The sequence below is a fragment of the Sparus aurata genome, chromosome 17, assembly GCF_900880675.1.
Source record: "Sparus aurata chromosome 17, fSpaAur1.1, whole genome shotgun sequence".
In the NCBI taxonomy this organism is placed as follows: Eukaryota; Metazoa; Chordata; class Actinopteri; order Spariformes; family Sparidae; genus Sparus; species Sparus aurata.
The window spans coordinates 21,312,734-21,332,861 of record NC_044203.1 but is presented as its reverse complement, the minus strand read 5'-3'; the positions used below and the strand labels follow the sequence as shown (position 1 = coordinate 21,332,861).

Below are 20,128 nucleotides of genomic sequence, written 5' to 3'. Positions count from 1 at the left end.
TCTGCACATCAAAGTCTCCGCACAGTTCTTCACTGAGACCTCGCAGCTCTAAATCTCCTTAACGGCAGAATCCCTCAATCAGTTCAGCGCAGAGCGAACAGGGGAGGAGGTGCATCCTGGAGGAAGACTCTTCTTGGACGACAGGGCAGATTAATCTTCGTCGAGGAGAAAATCACTCACAGATTGGCTTTCTCGCGTCTCAGTTCTCAGTGCCTGACATTTCCTTTTCTTGGGAGACAAAATTTCAGCTAGATTGAATCTGTGATGAGAAACAGTCGCAGTATGAAAACATCCCAGTGTCTCATTTCCCATACAGGAGACGAGGTCAGAAAACAAAAGCATCCTTTATTAAACATGTGTATGCAAAACTCTGCTGTCTAATATGTCTTCCTGATGGCTCTCGTCGGGTCTAATCCTAGCCAAATGAATAATTCAGCAGATCAAGTGAAGGAGTTTGAATAATCCACTCAACACAAAACATGGAGTGAGTCTGCCGCCCGACACTATTACCTTCACTGCACTGTCATGTTTGTTAAAAAGACAGAAGAGTCCCGTTCTCCCACAGGACTTTCTCTGGCTCCTGCCCACACTCAGCTCCTCTGCAGCGCTGTGGCAAGATAAAAGATTATCATCTTTTTAACACCCATGGGTGCCTCATGCAACTGTGGTCACACTTCACACCCCATGCTGGTGTGGTCGCCACCAGGCCCAACTCTTCCTCTTTCCGCGAAAACCAAACTATTGTTGTAGTGTATTAGTGTATTTTGTTTGCACACTGCACACGCATGAGGACAAACAAGCCGGTTTCACACTTCTCTACTGAGAAAACACAAAGAAAAGCAGAAACCGGCCAACAGAGGCGACTGCAAACTAGTTAACATGGGTGTTAATCAAGTGCAGTTTCAAATATTGAAAAAAAAAAAAATCACATTTTCCAATGATACGTGAGGAAAGAAATGCATCGAGATCCTTGTCAAGCCTCGACCCTGCTGGAAAAACCAGCATAGGTCAGCACCAAAACACAACATGATGTTTTTTCCCAGCAGGGGAGGATTTGCATAGTCGATGTAAACATAATTTTAGTTTGTTTACACAAACCTCCAGAGAGCACCGTTCAGCAGAGTGTTTCTGGTCAAGAATCTTTGAATCAACATTTGTTTATTGAAATAAAAAGGATATTGTCCGATCGGCTGCTTTTAGGCTCTCACATCTGGATATTCGCCTCAAAAATTCACCATCGGACTATTCAGTTCATTGCCAAGTTACAAAGGGAACGCTGTGTGAAACAGAATGTGATAATCTACTGAAGATCAGTTGAAAACATTACAAATAGAATATGTAATGTTTTACCTCGTTGATGTCATTGATTTTTGTAAATATATTATTGTTATGTTTGTCACCCCTGTCTGTTTCTTTGTTGGCTGGTTTACCAACAAAAAAAAGAAAAAGAAAAGACCACATTAACCTTTGGTACTGATGCAGGAATTTTTGTTAATCTTACGTAAAAATGGGGCCCTAGTGACAGCCAATCAACAGCACTAGAGGATCTTTGCACTACAAGAATTCTGCGTGCACATTGGCTCACCGATGCTTTTTTTGACATTAACTCCTCAGGTGTGAAGTAATTTTTCGATACTATCAAGGCAATTTGGTTGGTGCCATAAAAGTTCAATACCCAGCTCCCACCTGTAGTTTACAGTAACGTTGAATGCCAACATTTACACTGGTTTGTGACCGAGAAGAAAGTGTGTGTATATGAGTGTGTGTGCAGACAAAAAGAAGAAGGAGCAGAAATCCACATGTTCCTGGTATCGTTCTGTAAACTTTTTCGCCTTTATTTTCTACATTTGGATCAGCTCAGTGTGGAAGCCTGGACATGTCGGTTATCTTCAAACCCACCACCTGAACAACCGTTACTCTGCCCTCTGTCTCAAGGTCAGAAAAGAAACGTTCACATCTTCAGCACACAGTCACTCGCTCAGACATGAAATCAAACGGCCTCCATGTCCACAACAAAGACGAACCGCTGTCCTATGTGTAAACCCCTCCTCCACTGGAGGAAGCCCAAATGGTTAAAACCTTTATGAAACTCACCTCTCCTGCTCTGACTTGCAGCCGCAGGAGTGATAGAAAATAAAAAAGAAGGAGAATAGAGAGAGCATGTTGGTTGGAATGAGAATGACACGCTGATGTAACTGCTCAGCTGTCTGCCTCACTGTGATATGAATAGTGAAATACTGCAGGTGAGCTTTCAAAGTGAGATATGTCATCATGGATTAAGATATGCCTGCTGTGATCCACAGTTCAACTCTCCACTCCCTTCGGCTCTTCACAATTATCATCCTGTCCCTGATTTACTTTCCTAAACACACCTCGGTGACTTCTCTTTGATATCCTCACAGCCGATCTCCAGGCTTTTTTTCCCCCCTACTGTAGATAAACGTCCCCGGGAGAGCGCGGACACTCTGCTCTGTTTAGAAAATAAAAGCAGCGTTTCGCTCTTTTGTACAACGGACGCAGTGATGTGCTGATCCGCCGTCAGTCTACGCTACGGGCTCTTGGTTGTCCAACAGCGAGGGAATCTGAGAGCTGTTTGTTCAGGACTGGGATTAGTACTGAAGACACACGCACACACCCACACATCCATCCACACACTCCACCGGAGGAAAGAAGCCCTTGGAGTGTACTTTTTTTTTTAAGAGGTCATTGAGAGGAAGATATGAGAAAATGGATTTAAGTTTCCTTTTTCCTATATGTATACAGAATGTGTGTGTGTGTGTAGTGTCTTGCGGGAGAGTTCCCTATGGTTTGACACTACGTTAGGCAGTGAACATCCGTTACATATGCAGAGTCCGCTGTGTGTGCGTGTGTGTTTGTGTGTGTTAGCTCTACTGTATGCATGTTAAACATCTTAAAGACAACAGAGACAGACAGACAGACTAGGGTTACTGCTCTGTGGCACTCTCACAGGACTGTAGAAACAGACGAAACCATGTAAAAACTGGACATAGAAATCTCAAGATATCACAAACATCATATTTCTCTATCTTCTAGATCTCTGCCGAGGGCAGACGTAGGGTCCTCATGTTCGGTCCTCTCACTTTTTTTTTTAATGTGCAGTCCTCTGGAAATCCCTCAGCGAGAAGTCTGTAGGGTGAAATGCCGAGGAGTAACACCAGAGGGAGACACGCACTGCTGCAAGACTGTAGGAGGGGCTCTGACGGACTCACACGTGACACATCCACGCATGACACACTTGCTCACACATGCATCCTTCTTCATAGAGTTCACCAGAGTTAATTTTCAAAATCCATTACAAAATTAAATAAAAAAAAGAAAAAAAAAAAGAATTCAGCTCCCTTCTCAAAGCATACATTCATCTCAGGACATGACACACACACACACACACACACACACACACACACACACACAGACACACACACACACACACACACACACACACACACACACACGAGTCAGTCAGTAAACGTTAAGTGATGAGTTGAGGGGTGGACTGCTTTGTCCAGGGAAGCCGTGAGTGCAGAACCAGCCAGTCTCATATCCACGCCCAGAAGCGAGTCTCTCTCCTCTCTCCGTTAGAATCTCTTTAAAAACAATAAACCAATAAAAACAAAAACGTCAGCCATCGTCTCCGAGAGGGAGTCTTTCCTCGTGTCAAACACACTCCTCCCTCTGATCTCCGGCAGAGGTAGTACCGTCCAATACGTCCGTCCTCTCTTCCCGAATCCCCTCATGGGAAGTCTTTCCTTTCCTCGTGCCCAATTATAACAAACGCTCTCCGTTCCCCCGATTGCTCGCTCTGGGCCACTGTGTGTGTGTGAGTGTGTGTGCTTGGAAGTATGCGGAGTGTGGTCAGAAGACCTCTGGTAGTGTGACGTTGCGGAGTAGCCACTGTTGGGAGCGTGTGTGTGAGCAGTCTCTGACGCTGGGCACTTGGCTGTCCTCCTCGCTGGCCTTGTCCAGACACTGGTTACTGTTGACGTGGATCAGGGTCAGCTTCTGCTCGGCAGGGAAACAGACAGAGTGTGTGTGTTAGCGTGTGCTTGACGGGATGCAAAGATCATTTCATTATCGTTTCATTTTAATCTACATGGCTATGCAAATAAAAACGTGTTGCTCATATTCTCAATTTCTTTTTTTTTGAGGCTCGGTTTAGTCTTGTCTCAGGGGACAGTGTGAAACATGCTGTGGTTGAGTTGGGTAATTGTCATCTAGGATATATCACCCTAAAGCTGAAGACAGTAAATATGTCACAATGACAGCTCTTCATCTATGTGAGGATTGGGAGTGTTCTGGGTTTATTTAAGGTTTAAACTAGAATTACCCACTTGCACCAGTCACGTTGCAGTTTTGATTTTGAAGGAATTTAATAAAAGGTAGTAAGTGGAGTTCTTGGTGGAGCACTAGTTATCGCTGACATGTATGATTCCAGTATGGAGAAGCACAGAGGACGGTGAGCTCTGTCACATGGTGCAAGACAATCACCTGAAGCTCACTTAACAGCTTATAGTAGACTACTGCTGTTTCTCTATTAGTGAGTAAGTTCACGAGAAACAAAAAACAATCAAAATCAAATGTGTTCACATGCTTGGCAATTAAATGATTATGACTGAACAGGAGAAGCTGCAAATTCTAAAAACGTGGTGCTTCACCCACATCTTCAACCTGGCAGCACAGCTTCAAGGTGAGTACCCAAGATCAGTGTCAGTGATTCAGTTTATAACCAAATGTTAAATACGGCAACAGTTCTGTTTGGCGCTACATATTGACTCGAAAAAACATTTTGTAGAACATCATCATCATCATCGTAAATCTTTTATTTATGCCAGTTTAAAACAGAAAATACAAAAATTACAAGGCTCAGAAATACACAACTTTCAATGCTATTCTGGCATAAATGCAAGAATACATTTACTGCACCAGACCTGAATGAGATGCCTCTGCGTGGGTTAATATGTGCATGTTTACTCCACCACTAAATCCGTGCATGTCTCCCTTCCTCAGATACTGTGACATCAATTTCTTCCACTCACCACGGGGTCGTACTCCCACAGCTGGTTGCCTTTGAGGTGATGACACTTGAGCATCATGACGGGTCCGTTTAACTTGGACACGTCTAGACACAAGTCGTCTGTCCTGATCTCTTTATTTGCCGTGTAGGAGAAAACCTGCACGTCGCACAAACAGATACACACTTTAAAACAAGTCTTTTCCTACATTTATCCTCCAAAACATTCTTCCTTGCACTTCTGTCCTTCATGAGTACTGGCAGGAATGACCCTAATATCACTGTGGAAAATAGTTTTTACACCTTTTTCAATGAAATCTCTTTGTCTTGGTCTTTAGATACCTGGTTGCCTCCCATGCCGTGGCAGTTGAAAATGCCGACTTTCTCATTCTCCTTGCGAGCCATGTTGTCCAGGCACTGGTTGGTTTCAACATTACGGATCTGAGCAGAATACACACACAGAAAACACATGAAGCTACAAAATTACCTGAACATAAAACCACAGCCTTTGAGTCAAACAGGTTTCAGGTTTTAAAAAAGAAAAATATATGTCTGCTTGGATTTCAGCCTTAAGGGAGTGAATCACAGTTGTGTCTGTGTATCTAAAAGTTTGTGAGTCAGAGAGAGTGTGTGTGTGTGAGTGTGAGTGAGAAAAAAAGTACCTCTCCCAGTGAGTAATAGTGCCTGGGGATCTGGGAGTCGGGGTAGACGTTCTCCAAGTACCAACTGAAAGGTTTACATTGAAGCTTTTGTCTTAGAGCCGAGCGAGACGTGATGTCACCGTAGTCCACTTTGGTCACACCTGGACACACACACACATCAACACAAAGGTCAGTAACTATGGCGCTAAACTACATTCATGCAGCCCAGCGTTTGTTGACAGGCCGTTACAGTCATTTTCCATGTGCACATTATTTAAAAGGTTTTCATTGGTACTAAAATGTAGAACGAGGTCACACATTGATCTGAAGCACCCAGCTAGACCCAATGTCACTGAAATGCAGGGCTCGCCATCTGACGTCAAGAACTGCCGAAGCTGAAGTGACACTTCAACAGAAATCTATTTGTTGAACATCAAACGTCTGTAGAGAAAGTGGAGCAGCTGTAGTTGGCCCTGAATTCAAGACTGCAAAAAGAAAAACTTCCATGAAATGATCAAATTTTTGGAAACACAACTTTCAAACCAGTCTTGCAGGATAATCTAATGATAATCTTTGTTGTCAGTAATGACGTTTGGTCAATATGTTCTAAACACTGAGTAGAAAGTGTATGTGTTGGTTTGTCCACAATGTAGAACTGACCTCCTGCTCCTCATGCTCATCAGTCCCATGACTTTTTATAGGATGTGCAGGGTCAGACCAGAGTGAGTTATAACAGAGCAGTTCTCCTGACTCATGAATGAGCAGAAAAACACTAGATTTCATTATACGGCCTGTCTCCAGACCTCAGAGATGCTCTCTTGTTTAAGCGACTCAAAATAGTCCAGCTTCATGTCACTAGGTGGAAACAGCTCTGTGGGTGGCATTAATAACTGGGGCATCTTCAAGTCAGAAAGAATAGTTCAAGAAAAAGCCATAAAGTTTGTTGTGAGTATGTATATGTGTGTGTATATATATATATATATATATATATATATATATATATATATATATATATATATTGTCTAGAAGTGCCGCAATCAGCTCTGGTAACCGTGTAGTGCCCGTAACGTGGTCTGGTGGAATATGGAGGTTAGTGTTATAACTGCAGTAGCTCTTTGCCTGTAGTTGGCGACATCAAAATATTGTCTAAACTGCCACTACAGATGTAATTTTACTACCTCGTAACTGGTGCAGATTTTGAACTGGTTTGCCAGCAGTCACCTGAACAGCTCCCCCTCGTGGAGAATCTGTCTGCTTTCTAAAGAAAAGTGAACGATTGAGTTTTTGAGTGAGTTCCAAGCCTGTTCTAAAAAGAGCTTTGCATCTAAAAACATACTCTCTTTAAAGAATTTACTTTTGGTTGTCTCTTCATTGCCAGCCTGTGTGTGTGTGTGTGTGTGTGTGTATGTAAGTCAATAAATGCTTGGTAGCGTGAAATTACTTGCCGCCCCCCGTCCCATACTGTTGGGTCACCACTGCAATATCGCACTGTCACTGGGTTAATGGATAGATCACAACTGCCACAGAGATTAGACTTCACACACACACACACACACACACACACACACACACACACACACACACACACACACACACAGCACACGCACACGCACACACACAGCCAACTCACCAGGAGAGATGATATAGAAGAAGTTTTTAAATTCATCCATCCAGACTTCAGCCAGGCGTCGGTTGTTTTTGTTGATGATCTGTCCTGTTCCTCCAGGAAATGTGTAGGGAGTAGCCTTTCTGAACACATGACCCACATGTGAGCATGTGACGATCTCCAGGGTCCCACCGCACTGCCAAATCTGTTTAGCACAAACAACACATTTTCACAGTTTACAGTGTAGAACAGACATAATGTAAAGTCTGATTGCATGATGAGCAAAGGCTGCCTGGAGAACTCTGCTGAGAGATGGATGACGCAGATTGCTTCTGTCTGTGTTGTGAAAAAAGTTTGCCCGTCAGAACGACGCCTGACAAAGTATTAGTCAAGTCAACAATTTAGTCAGAAACTAACAAGTTGTCATTTTTGCATGTGTGTCTTAGCAGACACTCCTGACTGCCTGCCAGTGGATGGAAGAAAACAGTCATGTCGATTGGCTGCGGGTGTGTTCACTCACTCTGAAAGAGATTTCCAGGTTCTCTCCACCCCAGATGTCCATGCCTGCGTCATACGTGCCGATCTCCTGGAAATAATCTCTGTCTATGGAGAACAAGCCGCCTGCCATGGTGGGAGTCCTGCATAGGGACGGGAGAGGAGGGTAATTTAAGAGCGAGGTGCCACTTAATTCACTGATGGCCGGCTTTCTAAAAGGTCACACAGTATCTACAGATTCCATCGCAGATCCCACAGTTTTAGATTTCACAGCTCTCACCCCCTGTGCTTCACCGCTTTCCTGTTTTTATCATTCTCTGTTTTTCTGCTCAGTTCTCTGTTGGTTGTGTTTAAAGGCCTTCCCCTATTTCTCCCCCTCACAGAACGGTTTCCTCCTCCGTAGATCAGGCGTATTTTCCTTACTGCCTGTTATTGCTTTCATTCAACATTCAAGTTCACTTACCAACACACAATACATTGCATACGAATGGACAAACACAGATGAAACACATCCTGAGAGCATGCAGTGTGACAGTTTGTTTGCAGCACTGGGCTGAGAGTGGGAAATAATAAGCAACAAGAACACTAGCTTGCTGAACAACACACATGCTGTTTAACAATCCCAGATAATAACAGAAGAATGAAACCATTGACAATATCATTCTTGGACATACATTTTCTTTTTACTACAAACACATCAAAGCTCTCTAAACTCTTCAGCTGACAGTTAAACCACTATTTTTACAAGACTCAACACATAACCGAAAAAGAAACAAAACCTACTAATTTGTGGGAATCCTGATATACACTGTAGTGCAACACAATCTTTAATCGAAGATATTTATCCAAACAGTGAGTGATACACATAGTGTGTGAAGTGATACACACAAAGATGTTTATAGCTTGAACAACACTGACATCGAAAGAAAGCAAAGACTGCAAAGAGTAAAAAGGCAACAAAATGTTTCTCTTGGCTCATCATCTGGAGGAGTAACTGTCAAACTGACTCCAGGTCCTTTAATATGTCATTTAATAAGTCTACTTTCGACCTTTGATACTTCCGTTCCACTTTTTTTCTGTCCAACAGCTGTAACCAGAAACTTTCTGAGTGACCTCAGACTTTTGCACAGCACTGTAAATTACAAGGTAGATGAGCCTGTAACAACCAGCTTAGCTGCTGACATTTCCCCGTTTCGTCACTCCAGGAGGCTCCTCAGAGTGTCACGGCAACAGGCCTGTAATTGCTATGTATTAGCTAATGAAGAGAAATTCCCAAGGTAGTCGTATTAGCAGCCATTTAGCACCAAATGCACATGTACAGACACATCTGTGTTACTCTGTCTTGACTTGTTCTATTGTATCTGCTCATTTCCCACTGGCATACTCCACAGTACAAGAGCTTCACTGGAACTTGACTGAAACCTTCTCTGACTCACTGTGACGCCTACTGTGGTTTTAAACGTAACATTGGTTGCCTGTTTCAGGCGAGATTCTCCTTCCTTCAGTTTGACTATTCTCAAAACCCATGTCGCTATAGTAACAACAAATTTAAAGCTAGCAACGCACATGTTGAAAATGCAAAATTACTTAAACCCTAATCTGGTCACTAAAGGTATGACTTTAAAAAGGCTATCAGCGGTTATTTTTTCTTTTGCAAGAATTTTGTCATTTTGAGCAAAACAGCATTGCAGCATTCCCCTAAACAACTGAAGAAATTGGGAACTTCTTTAAAAAATAAAATAAAATAATAAAATTTTTCAGAGGCTTAAAGAACCCTGATGGATTTGAAGAGAAAATGCCAACACTTTTAGCTCAGCTGCTATAGTGAAGAGGACATAATGTCGTACCAAATACATTTTTGATCCCAAATCCACAGTATTACGCCGGATGTGCTGTTTATTCAGTTGCTGTTGTTTTTTTTTTTACATTTTAAAATGTCTCCATTTACTTCATTTGTCTGGGAGAATGCTGCTAGCTGCTTTGCTGTGAAGGGAGAATACTCCTGTAACTGGTTCATCTAGTCTGGCTCCACACCCATGATTGTCTATTGGTATTGCCTTTTCATTCCTGCACTGATTGGGGCCATCAGCAAAGGCTCTATAGCTCAGTGGTTAGAGCACTGGTCTTGTAAACCAGGGGTCATGGGTTCAAATCCCATTAGGGCCTGTTTTTTTTACTTTTCAATTGTCAGTGGCCACAAACTACCACCTGAAACATTCATTTGATACTGAAAACTTGTTTATGTGTAATGCAGAACTTCTTCGTGACAGGGTTTATGTAAATCATGTCATTAGCGTAAAGTGCCTCTTAATTTCCTGCCCTGACACTATATCCCATTTTTGTTTTTTAGGCCACTTACAAGACACCCTCAGGAACATTTTGTCACGCAGAGCTGTGAAAAACAGCCGAAAAACAGGGGCACAGAGTGTTACGTCAGATATATTATGTGTCTGACCTTGAATAACGGCTTCAAGCATGCTTCGAAACAAGAGCAGGAAGAAGAGATGATAGACAGGCAAAAATAAGCTATTGAATTTAGCTCCCAGGCCCGGACCATGAGAAATGATACAAGGAACAAAATGACACAGAATCTTATTAACATCTTGACTTCAGCGACAGAGGAAAGTTCAACTGATTCTTAGACTATATCTGCCCGAGGAGCATTTTATGATTATTAACTGTGGTAAATTAAATGGTGAATTGTGATTACTCCGTGCACATCAATTGTGAATGGCTATCAGCAACGCTACAGCTCACAGGATATAAGTTAGTTTAAACAGCTGACTGGCTGACTTAGTGTGTATGATTCATGTGCTATTTAACTAATGATTCAATTATGTCCCTGCAGGGAAATTCTCTTTTCACTTGACTCAACAGAGAGGTCAGGGTCAGCTGCACAGCAGCAGCCCGGAGCTGGTGGGGATTAAACTGGCTGAGAGACACTTCGATACAGCAAGTCAAACCCAGATTGTCTTATTTGAAAGTTCATCCTGCCGTTATCACCAACCTGACGGGCAGCGTGCGGTCTCCTTTGCGGCGGTCCATCTCTCTCTGGGGCACCGGGTACCAGCGGAAGTTGAGCTTCCAGTTGAAGCCGCCGTATGTCATGTCAGATCCCGCCATGTACTCGAAGGTATCATCGCTGATCACATCGATGATGGGGCACACAACTGTTCTCCTACAGCAAACGCGCGCAAACACATACACACACACACACACACACACACACACACACACACAAACAAACATCTGTCAGACTGCTGTTTATAACCTCAAGTGGTCATCAATCATGAAAAAGTGTGCACCTATGATGTTCCGCAGCTCTAGGACCACACGCATTTAAACAATGAACCATGCTGTGACTTCACATCAGCCATTAGCCATCAAGTCTTTGTAAAGCCTCTGTGTGTCTGGTGTGTGTGAATAACAGAGAGTGAGTAATTAAACAGCAAATAAACGTAAGGGCAAGGCCCCTGCATACTCAACAATACTTAATTGAATTTTTTATGTTTGTCATTGGTCGACTTTCCTTTTTTTTTTTGTTACGTGCGTTTGTCTTACTTGTCTTGCTTGATGCGGGCGAGAAGCGGTTCCAGCCACCCAGTTGTGCATTCACAATGAGCATCCAGAAAGGTGATGACCTAGAAACACAGAGAGAGATGCTTAGACAAACCAGCCAGTGCACACACCATATGGAGAGCAGGTCACTGGGTAGTGGGGGTTACGGACCTGGCCAGTAGAGAGGGATGCTCCCTTGAGGCGAGCGCGGATGAGTCCAGACCGCTGCTCCATCCTCACCACTCGGACAGGGACTTCCAGCCTTCTGACGTACTGCTCCAGTGGCCGCTTCAGGAAATCTTAAACGTAGAAATAAACGCATAGAAAGGAGTTTATAAACACACAAGGCAGAAAAAAACACACACAAGTGACTCCACAAACATTTTGTTGCGTGTGTTTTTTGCTTGTTTGAATGTGCCTGAGCATGCCTGCCGACTTTTCTGCCACCTGCAGACAGCTCCCCTTACCTGCATTCACCCCAAACACACACACACCCTCTGACGTGCAACATCCAACCTGAGGTCCCATAGGGTGAAATGATGCTGTGTGGTGGCGGATGGGGGGGATTGAGGGTAATAACGGAGTGTAATCCCTGCGGCTGGCGAATTAAAGACCTAATCTCCCCCAAACAGGGATTAGCAGCATTGGAAAGGGTGGAGTGGCACACACACACACACACCATACATGCTGACTGGCTGTTGGGCATCAGTGCAGACACACTCACACACACATCAGCAACTCATACTCGGCAAAATCATACAGTAGCTCTAAAAAAAATAGGCTAAGCCTCAAACAAGAGGCACAAGCACTGACGGAATTATCTGCAATGTGTGTGTGTGTGTGTGTGTGTGTATATACCTCGCTCACTGGCATCGTCCACCAACACAATCTCCTCCAGCAGTGTGTGTGGAGAGCGGTCGATGACGGAGTGGACCGTTCGCAGCAGCGTGCTCCACGCCTCATTGTGAAATACAATCACCACGCTTGTACGAGGAAGATTATCTGGGTATAACTTGTTCTTGCACCTACGAAGACAATAAAACAAAACAATCAGCGGAGTTAATGTGAATAGGGATACAAAGCAAATTTAAATTGTTAAGATACTGAACAGACGAAACATCGTCAAAAAGGACAAGGCACAAGAAGTGTAAGTGTGTAAATTGCATCACAATTCAACACAGACATGGTTACTCAAAGACATGCGCAATAAGTGAAGTTGTAGGCTTTGAACACAAATAAAACTGAGCTGACAGAGACAGAGCAAGAGAAGAGAAAAACTCTCTAGTAGAGACATCACAATGCAGCCTCTGTCTGATTGTAAGAGACTGTTACAGAGAGAGAGCTGCAGCTAAAGTGAGTCTACACAAGAAAGGGATGAAGAGAGAAATAGCTGCAGCTTAAACATCAACTAAACCGCATTAGTCAGTTGTGAGTCGCTGCATTTTCATCGTTTATGGCTCTGTGAAAAAAATCACATTTTTATCGACTTCAAATAAAGAAAAAACACTGAGGGTGAATAATGAGCAAGTAACCAAGCATGTATCCTCAAATTTAGATGGAGAAAGACACACACAGAAACAGCGGGTCAGCGTAATGACAGTTGATTAGTGATGCTAATTAGAGTGTGAGTCATTATCATAGCAGTGTGGAGCACACACATCAAAACCCCCTTATTGAGACACAGAGAGCAGGCATGAGTGGAGATGGATATTATTGAAGTGGAGACGGTCACAGCTTATTGAGATAATCCCCTGAGAAACATTTTCTTAAATGATCATACTGGTGGGTTTGCTTTGTTTAAGCCATTATCTATACTTTTTTTGTGAAGTTTTAATTACACGTGAGATCTTTCCAAAGAATAGTTAAAGTTTTAAGGGCGACTGTATCTGATTTCTGTGTGACAATGAGCCTGTTAGCCTGTTGAACACAGTGAACCTTTACACCAGTTGCCGTTATATTTTCAAAAAGGTTCTGTCATTGTCTTATGCCACATGCATAACGATTCCCAAGTGAATTTCCAGAGGATCTACAGCAGTATTTCTTTAAATGTACCCCTTTATTACAGGCTACATCATATACTGTAACAGAGTGTCACATGTTTAGCTCATAAAAACGTTTATTACCTTTGCTGACAAAATCAGTTTGGGGGATGAAAGAAGAAAAAGATTTTGTGGTTTCCCACAAAAGCTTGATTGATGGCATTTTAGGCACTTTTATTTCAGTGTTACCATATACAGCCTACAATAGATGGTGATTCTGATAACAGCGGCACCAAACGTGCTGACAACTCAGCAGCTTAGAATGGATATTAATGACAACAACAAAATAAACCAAAAGATATTCAGAAGAGAAAAGGGTTTATGGAATTCTGCAAAGCTGAGATGAACAAGGACAATCCAACACTCAACAAGAGTTGTTGTACATATAGAAATGTAATGAAAAATTAGTGGTTATAGTTGTAGCGTGGGCTCGACAAAAACAATAGATATTTATAGTTGTTGTTAAAGTTATAACTGCATGTGTTAAAGACAAAATACACTGCCATTTGTAAAGTCTTTAACAAGGGTTGTCACATTATGTATACGGCTTCTTAAGGCGTACAAGTCTTGCTAATAATCTCATCAACCAAAATTATCAGATATGTTTCCAGGAAACATATCCGATAAACCTTTCTCTAATCAGTGGGAAAAATACACATATTACAAATGGACTGATTTGCACAACAGATGGCAGAAAATATGGACTTGTTCAATTCCAAATGAATGTTAAATATTGCTCTCCAATTTTAAAAGAAAACCAAAACAAATTAGGCACACATCAGTGTAATTGGAGAACACGATTTAGAATCAACTGTCATCGATTGACGACAAATCTGAAACCAGCTTGTGACGTCCTTCCTCCAACAGACTCAACCCGAAATACAAAACAAAACAGAAAATGATTCCTCTTCCACCATCTTCAAAACTCCCTCCTCTCCTTGTGCTTCCTCTCTCTCTCTGACAGAAGGAATGTAACAGCAACAGAGGAGAGGAGGTCAACAATGCACTCCATCCTGCAGCGTCCTCTGGAGCATGTTAAATAACACACACGCACGCACGCACGCACGCACGCACACACACACACACGCACACACAGTGATTCTCAGTCTGTGTGCATGCCCACACGCTCTGCAAGGAAGGGAGGTCGATGAGCACACAAGATGATTCACTGTAAAAACAGAGACACCCTTTGAGTCCTATAACTGTTACACACGTCAGTTCATTATTTCTCTCTTACAAACATAACGACCAACACTTTCCACTTCTCAAAAACAGGACCTCTGTGTGACCTAAAAACCAACATGCATTGACACATGTGTGTCCCATGATTTAAAAAACTGAGGAGTGGTTGTTCTGAGTCCTGTGTGTGTGTATCCAAACAGTCAGAGTGGTGGAGCAACGTCTGGCAGCAGCAAAGCGGGGTAATGAGTTACAGGCTGTTTCTCTAGCCAGTGGATTGTAGGGATACTTGGGATGGGCGGGCAGACTGTTTCTGATTAAACAGCATCAGCCATGCAGCATTAAACACACACATACATTGATGTATGTATTCTCATAAAAACATTGCGGCCAGGATCTTAAAAACAGAAGTTTTCTGAAAGGTGTGGTCATGGAAAGTGTTTTCATATACTGCAGATCCACCCAATTACATGTACACACACACACACACACACACACACACACACACACACACACACACACACACACACACAGGCTTGACTGTAATGTCAGAATGACCTGGCCCCTCTTCTTTTCTGTACTCAATAACTGCACTGCTGAAAAATAAAAATAACCATCAGTGACTTTCTCCTTCAAAGTTTCAGCTAATGATGATGGCCTGCTTGTCTATGATGAACTCATTCAGTTTCCCTACACCTGCCTTTCCACACACACACACACACACACACACACACAAATAAACACAAACCTACACGTGCCTTCACACACAGACACGTTGCCCTGCTCGATATTGACTCTGTCTTATCTCCTAATTGGAAAAGCAGATAGACGGAGAGAAGGCTGAGTGAAAACACACCTAGTAATCAACTCTCGCTCAAACACTAAAACCCATTTCACGGATCAATGTCCTCTTTCTTTCTTGCCCGTCTAGTGTGCATGTGCCCCTGTCTGTCAGTCTTGTGACTGTCAGTCAGTCTTTCTGTCTATCGCTCCGAAAACCTTCATTACTGATCTGTGCATGTTCCTCTGCTGAAGTGCAGAAAAGAGATGAGGAGTGGGGGGGGGGAGCTGGTTTCCACCTGCTTGAACTAACCTTGACATTTCTTCCGAGCTGCTGGACGGATGCACGCCTGTCTGCTGTTCTGACTGCCCTGTTGTCTCTCTGCCTGTCTGAAGACTGACTGACCTGCAGCCACTGGCACTGTTAGACACTTAGGTAACACTTAAATCCTCATTATAGAGAAGAAGCACTCTGGAATCACAACATAGTATTAACTGAAGCAAATAAAAGCGGTGTCTTTTCGCTAATCATTATCCTTGAAACTGACTAGTGTTTATTTTTGTTTGGTTTTCTTGACTTTTTAGTAACTACATTGTAGTGAGCTTAAAGTGAGGTACGCCTCACTAACTGTAGGGGCTGTTACCTTCAAGGTATCAGGAAATTGTATCATTATTTCATTAATGTGATGTATTTCCTGCTGAGACAGGAGAGTGAGAGAACAGTCTTTAGGGTGAGCCAAAGGGCTATTAGACATGGATTAGAAATTAATCATACTTTATTGGTTGGACCTTTTAGTAACACATGCTGGTGCAGCATGAGGTCACCACATAAAATCTCTGGCAAGCTGTGTCCCAGTTCCATTCTCTATGATACTTCTTGGAGAAGGGGGGGCTTGATCGGTCGAGTGGTGGCCAAATCTGAAGGTCAGGGGTTTGATCCCTAGCCCCTACAATCTACATGCTGATGCTGTGCCATTGGTGTGTGATTATGTAGAGTATGAATGGCTAAATGCTGCATGTAACGGAAAGTGCTTTGAGCGTCTTGGAGTCTTAGTCTGGTAAAGCACTATATATATATATATATATATATATATATATATGCAGTCTACTTACCTGAGCAGGATTTAATAATGATAAAATATACTCAAAAGACACTGTGGAAGGGCACTATCACATGTGTGGTTTGGTTCATTGGGTCCAGGCCACAGGAAAAAACATACAAACATTGGATTTTAGTTCTCGTCCAGTTCATGTTCATGCTGGTTTATTACAAACAAACTAAGAGCAGTGAGCTTATAAAAACTGACACAGAGGATAGTTTTAGACACTGTCATTTGAGGAAATCAAAAGCCAGCAAGTAGACGCAAGTCATGCTCTACTTCAGTACTTCTCTATATGTTAATTTAGGTTCCCTGATTTTAGTTAATGACAAAAAAGACATGTCAGCAAACAACGCTTCCTGTTTTTTTCACAATAACCCCCCCCCCCCCCCCCCCACCGCCAAATATATAAACTCTCAAACAGGGAGTTTATTGTAGTCGCATCAGACAGTTTGTTTGTTATACAGAACAACTGATAGGATCTTTTCACTGTTGATCACAGGCTAATTTTAACCAAACACGTCAGCAGCAGGAGAGCACTACCAGTGGTAGTTAGCCTGTTAATTTCCAGTCAAAAGAAGAGCGAACCCATCTTTTTCCATCAAGAAAAGCCTTCAGTGTCTTCTTTTCCTCTTCTTTCATACATCCAAAATTGTAACATACCTGAGGCTATAGCAGCATTACCCTAACCTCTTTTAGCTATTCTTGCTGACTGTCACACTTAGACCACCTCCTTATAGCACGCTGATTAGTCCAAGCCATTGTGGTTTGCATTGCTTAAAGCCTGGCAAAATGGATGCCTTAACAATCAATAAAATGTTAAAAATATATGATGTGTTAACGACTGACATGATCTAAGTGCAATGCAAAATCAGAATAGGCTACATTTGGAGTTAAGAGAACAGATCAAGTGAAAACCAAGTTACTTGGATGATAAACTAAACAACACAAAATAATGACTTCATTACATTCACATGTCTGTTGCTATTCAACAACTGACCCTCCAACACTGATTATCAATTCGTATGGAACATCCTGTATTTTATACAACAACAAATTACTTGTGTTTTAATCAACTTTTCATTCAATTTTTGAAGTTCTGTTTGTGCCCATCTCTGATTGTCAGTGAATACATTTTGTATCGGTTAAATCCGTAATGGCGATTAATCGATCTAACTGTTCCAAAGATTAATGTCCAGCCACAGAACAAACAGCCACGTCAAACAAACATCAGATAGGCAAAAACAACCATAGCCTAAGACCATCTGTAATGGCCTTCATCAATGTCATCACGGTCCAGGGTGAATGTCAACAATTATCATAAAAAATGCTACACATCCCCTATATCTATTTCCCATCCTCTGGCCTTTTTATTTTCTTTGATTTCATTTGATCACATGTCCTGTTTCATGGAGTTATTGCCATGGGAAAAAATTATAATAAGTAACATTCCTGAACAGTGTACAATCAAAGGACGGTATGATAATAGTTTAGCTTTTGAAGTAATGACAAAATCACATATCTACCAAGATAAAATCCTGCTGTGGTCTGTTTGCTTTCGGATAATAAACAACACCAGATTTTGCGGTTTCAGTGTATTTGTTTAGTTTAACTGGAAGCTTCCACGCCAGCCTAAACATATCACACTAGACTGGTCAACTCACCCGAGTTTGTTTTAACCGTGTGAAAAGAAAGAACAGGTTGATTCTTTAGACTTCTGAGTGCCCAGGGATCATATTGTCCCAAAACACATTGCACAAGGGAAGTGGTAGGGATGCTCACAGCTGGGAAAAATCAAATGAATTATGGATGATAGTAAAATAGCTTTGTGAACACCCCAAAAACAACTAATAAATCTTTGGGAAAGGTTCTGCTGTCTGCTTGTGTGCTGGTATTTCAAAATTACAGCTTGACTGGCAAATGTATTGTATCATCTTAACAATTTCTTGTTTTAATTATTACAGGAAAAGTTTACAAACACAGTATTTTATACTTTCTGTGTATAATCGGTTAATGGAATTGGGACACCGTTTTGCAGGAAGCTGACCAGCAGTGTGGACTGACCCAGCAGTGTATCCTCATTTACACACCTCAGGAACAGTACACATCAGCAATCAGATTCAACCAAATTACAGATAAAACTAAATGACATCACCTATTGGCAGATTGAACAAAGGTACTGATTAAATGCAGTTAGATCTGGCTGAATTTGCTAGAATGGCAGTGTGGTTGCATTGGAATGGATTACGTATGACTATTACCACACCCGCATTATCTGTTTCAGAAAGAATGTCGATCAGTAGACAGAAAGAAACACTGACTGGAGGGGGGCTTTAATGAGTGGATTCAGAGTAAGTGACAGGACATATGATTAGCTGTAGGCAGGCTGCTCACCCTTCCAGGCGGACGTCAGGCAGTGACCGATTGAGAGCAATCATCTCAGAGGCCATGAGGTTGAACTGGTTGATCTTAAACATCTCCTTCATCTTCTCCTGGTTCTCCTTTGGGATCACCACAGGCTTCCCCCCTTCACCAGGCCCGTCCCGCGGCCTGGACAGGGCATCTGCAGTAGACACACACACATACATACAACACACTCAAGAGGATGCTGCAGAATGTGAGTGTGTCCTTGTGATCACATGGGGGGGCAACACACACTCACCATCTCTCCCAGGTAGTCCTCTTTCCTTTTTATCGTCACACTTGTTGCACTCACTGAAGTAGAGCAGAATGAACATGTCCAGCATCACCCACACCAGAGAGGTGGCCAAAACCACCTTACAGTAGGCGAACCTCCTCATCCTAAAAATGTAATAAGAACAAGAAAGAGAAAAAAAAGAGAAAGGTATGAGTGATAAGTCCTGAGCTGCTTCACACAATCACAGGCCTTTCCAAATCTCTGCAGAGGAGATCACTCCGTATTTCTTCTCATATTTCCCTGACTTTCTCCTCACTCCCTTCAACCTCCACCCTTCCTACAAGTCTCTTCTCAATGCCATCATTTGTCATACTGCCTGCCTGCCTGCCTGCCTGCCTGTCTGTCTCTGTCTGTCTGTCTGTCAGCTGTTTATCAAAGCCTCTCCAAATGACCGCCTTCACACTCAGAGAGAGCCTCAAAATTAGCTCAGAGGACAGCTAGGTTTCCTTCTATTATCGCTCCAGTAGAGTATGAGAGCATTTGTGAAAGTTTATCAGTTAGGCTGGTATCTGGCATCATCACAAGTAGTGTGAACACTGACATTTGTGTTTTGGAGAGGATGTTTCACAGTATCTAAGCAAAGCTTTAGCTGCTTTCAAGTTTCAAGTGGAAAACACACATCCTCTGTATCAGAGTTCCCAAACACCCTGCAGTGTTCAAGCCAATCTACCCTTACATTTAACATACCAAACCCGTGTGTGCTTGACACACACACACACACACACACACACACACAAACACACACAGAGCAGAGAGAGAGGAGCTGTGATAGTAATTGCTTTTCTTTGGCAGGCAGCGAGAGACAGACACAGCCACATTAAAATTCCTCTGCTCTCCTTTCCTTCTCTCCTCCAGCACCATCTCTCCTCTCTTTGGCTGATTCTCTGCCTCAGTGATCCCTCAGGTTGCAGCAGCACAAGCAGAAGGGAGAAAATTAATTTGGCCACAGTGATTTCTCTTGTGCCCCTGGGAGGGGGGAGCAAAAAAGGTGTTTGTGCATAGC

At 42.5% G+C, this 20,128-nt stretch overlaps 1 protein-coding gene and 1 non-coding gene across 2 annotated transcripts in view; one reads left to right on the top strand and one right to left on the bottom strand.

Moving 5' to 3' along the window:
- Positions 1 to 1,802: 1,802 nt before the first annotated feature.
- galnt1 (UDP-N-acetyl-alpha-D-galactosamine:polypeptide N-acetylgalactosaminyltransferase 1) overlaps positions 1,803 to 20,128 on the bottom strand; it is a 50,967-nt gene continuing 32,641 nt past the window's right edge. The window contains exons 3-14 of the mRNA XM_030392722.1: positions 19,090 to 19,229; positions 18,822 to 18,990; positions 12,188 to 12,354; positions 11,501 to 11,628; positions 11,333 to 11,412; positions 10,779 to 10,949; positions 7,797 to 7,914; positions 7,301 to 7,481; positions 5,692 to 5,831; positions 5,372 to 5,470; positions 5,055 to 5,189; positions 1,803 to 4,020 (exon numbers count right to left, since the gene is read on the bottom strand). Of these exons, the coding sequence (XP_030248582.1) occupies positions 3,874 to 4,020; positions 5,055 to 5,189; positions 5,372 to 5,470; positions 5,692 to 5,831; positions 7,301 to 7,481; positions 7,797 to 7,914; positions 10,779 to 10,949; positions 11,333 to 11,412; positions 11,501 to 11,628; positions 12,188 to 12,354; positions 18,822 to 18,990; positions 19,090 to 19,228 (1,674 nt within the window). The 5' untranslated portion in view covers position 19,229 and the 3' untranslated portion in view covers positions 1,803 to 3,873. The remainder of the gene's footprint in view (positions 4,021 to 5,054; positions 5,190 to 5,371; positions 5,471 to 5,691; positions 5,832 to 7,300; positions 7,482 to 7,796; positions 7,915 to 10,778; positions 10,950 to 11,332; positions 11,413 to 11,500; positions 11,629 to 12,187; positions 12,355 to 18,821; positions 18,991 to 19,089; positions 19,230 to 20,128) is intronic.
- On the top strand, positions 9,865 to 9,937 carry trnat-ugu (transfer RNA threonine (anticodon UGU)). Its single transcript has one exon. It is a non-coding gene; the product is annotated as a tRNA-Thr (tRNA).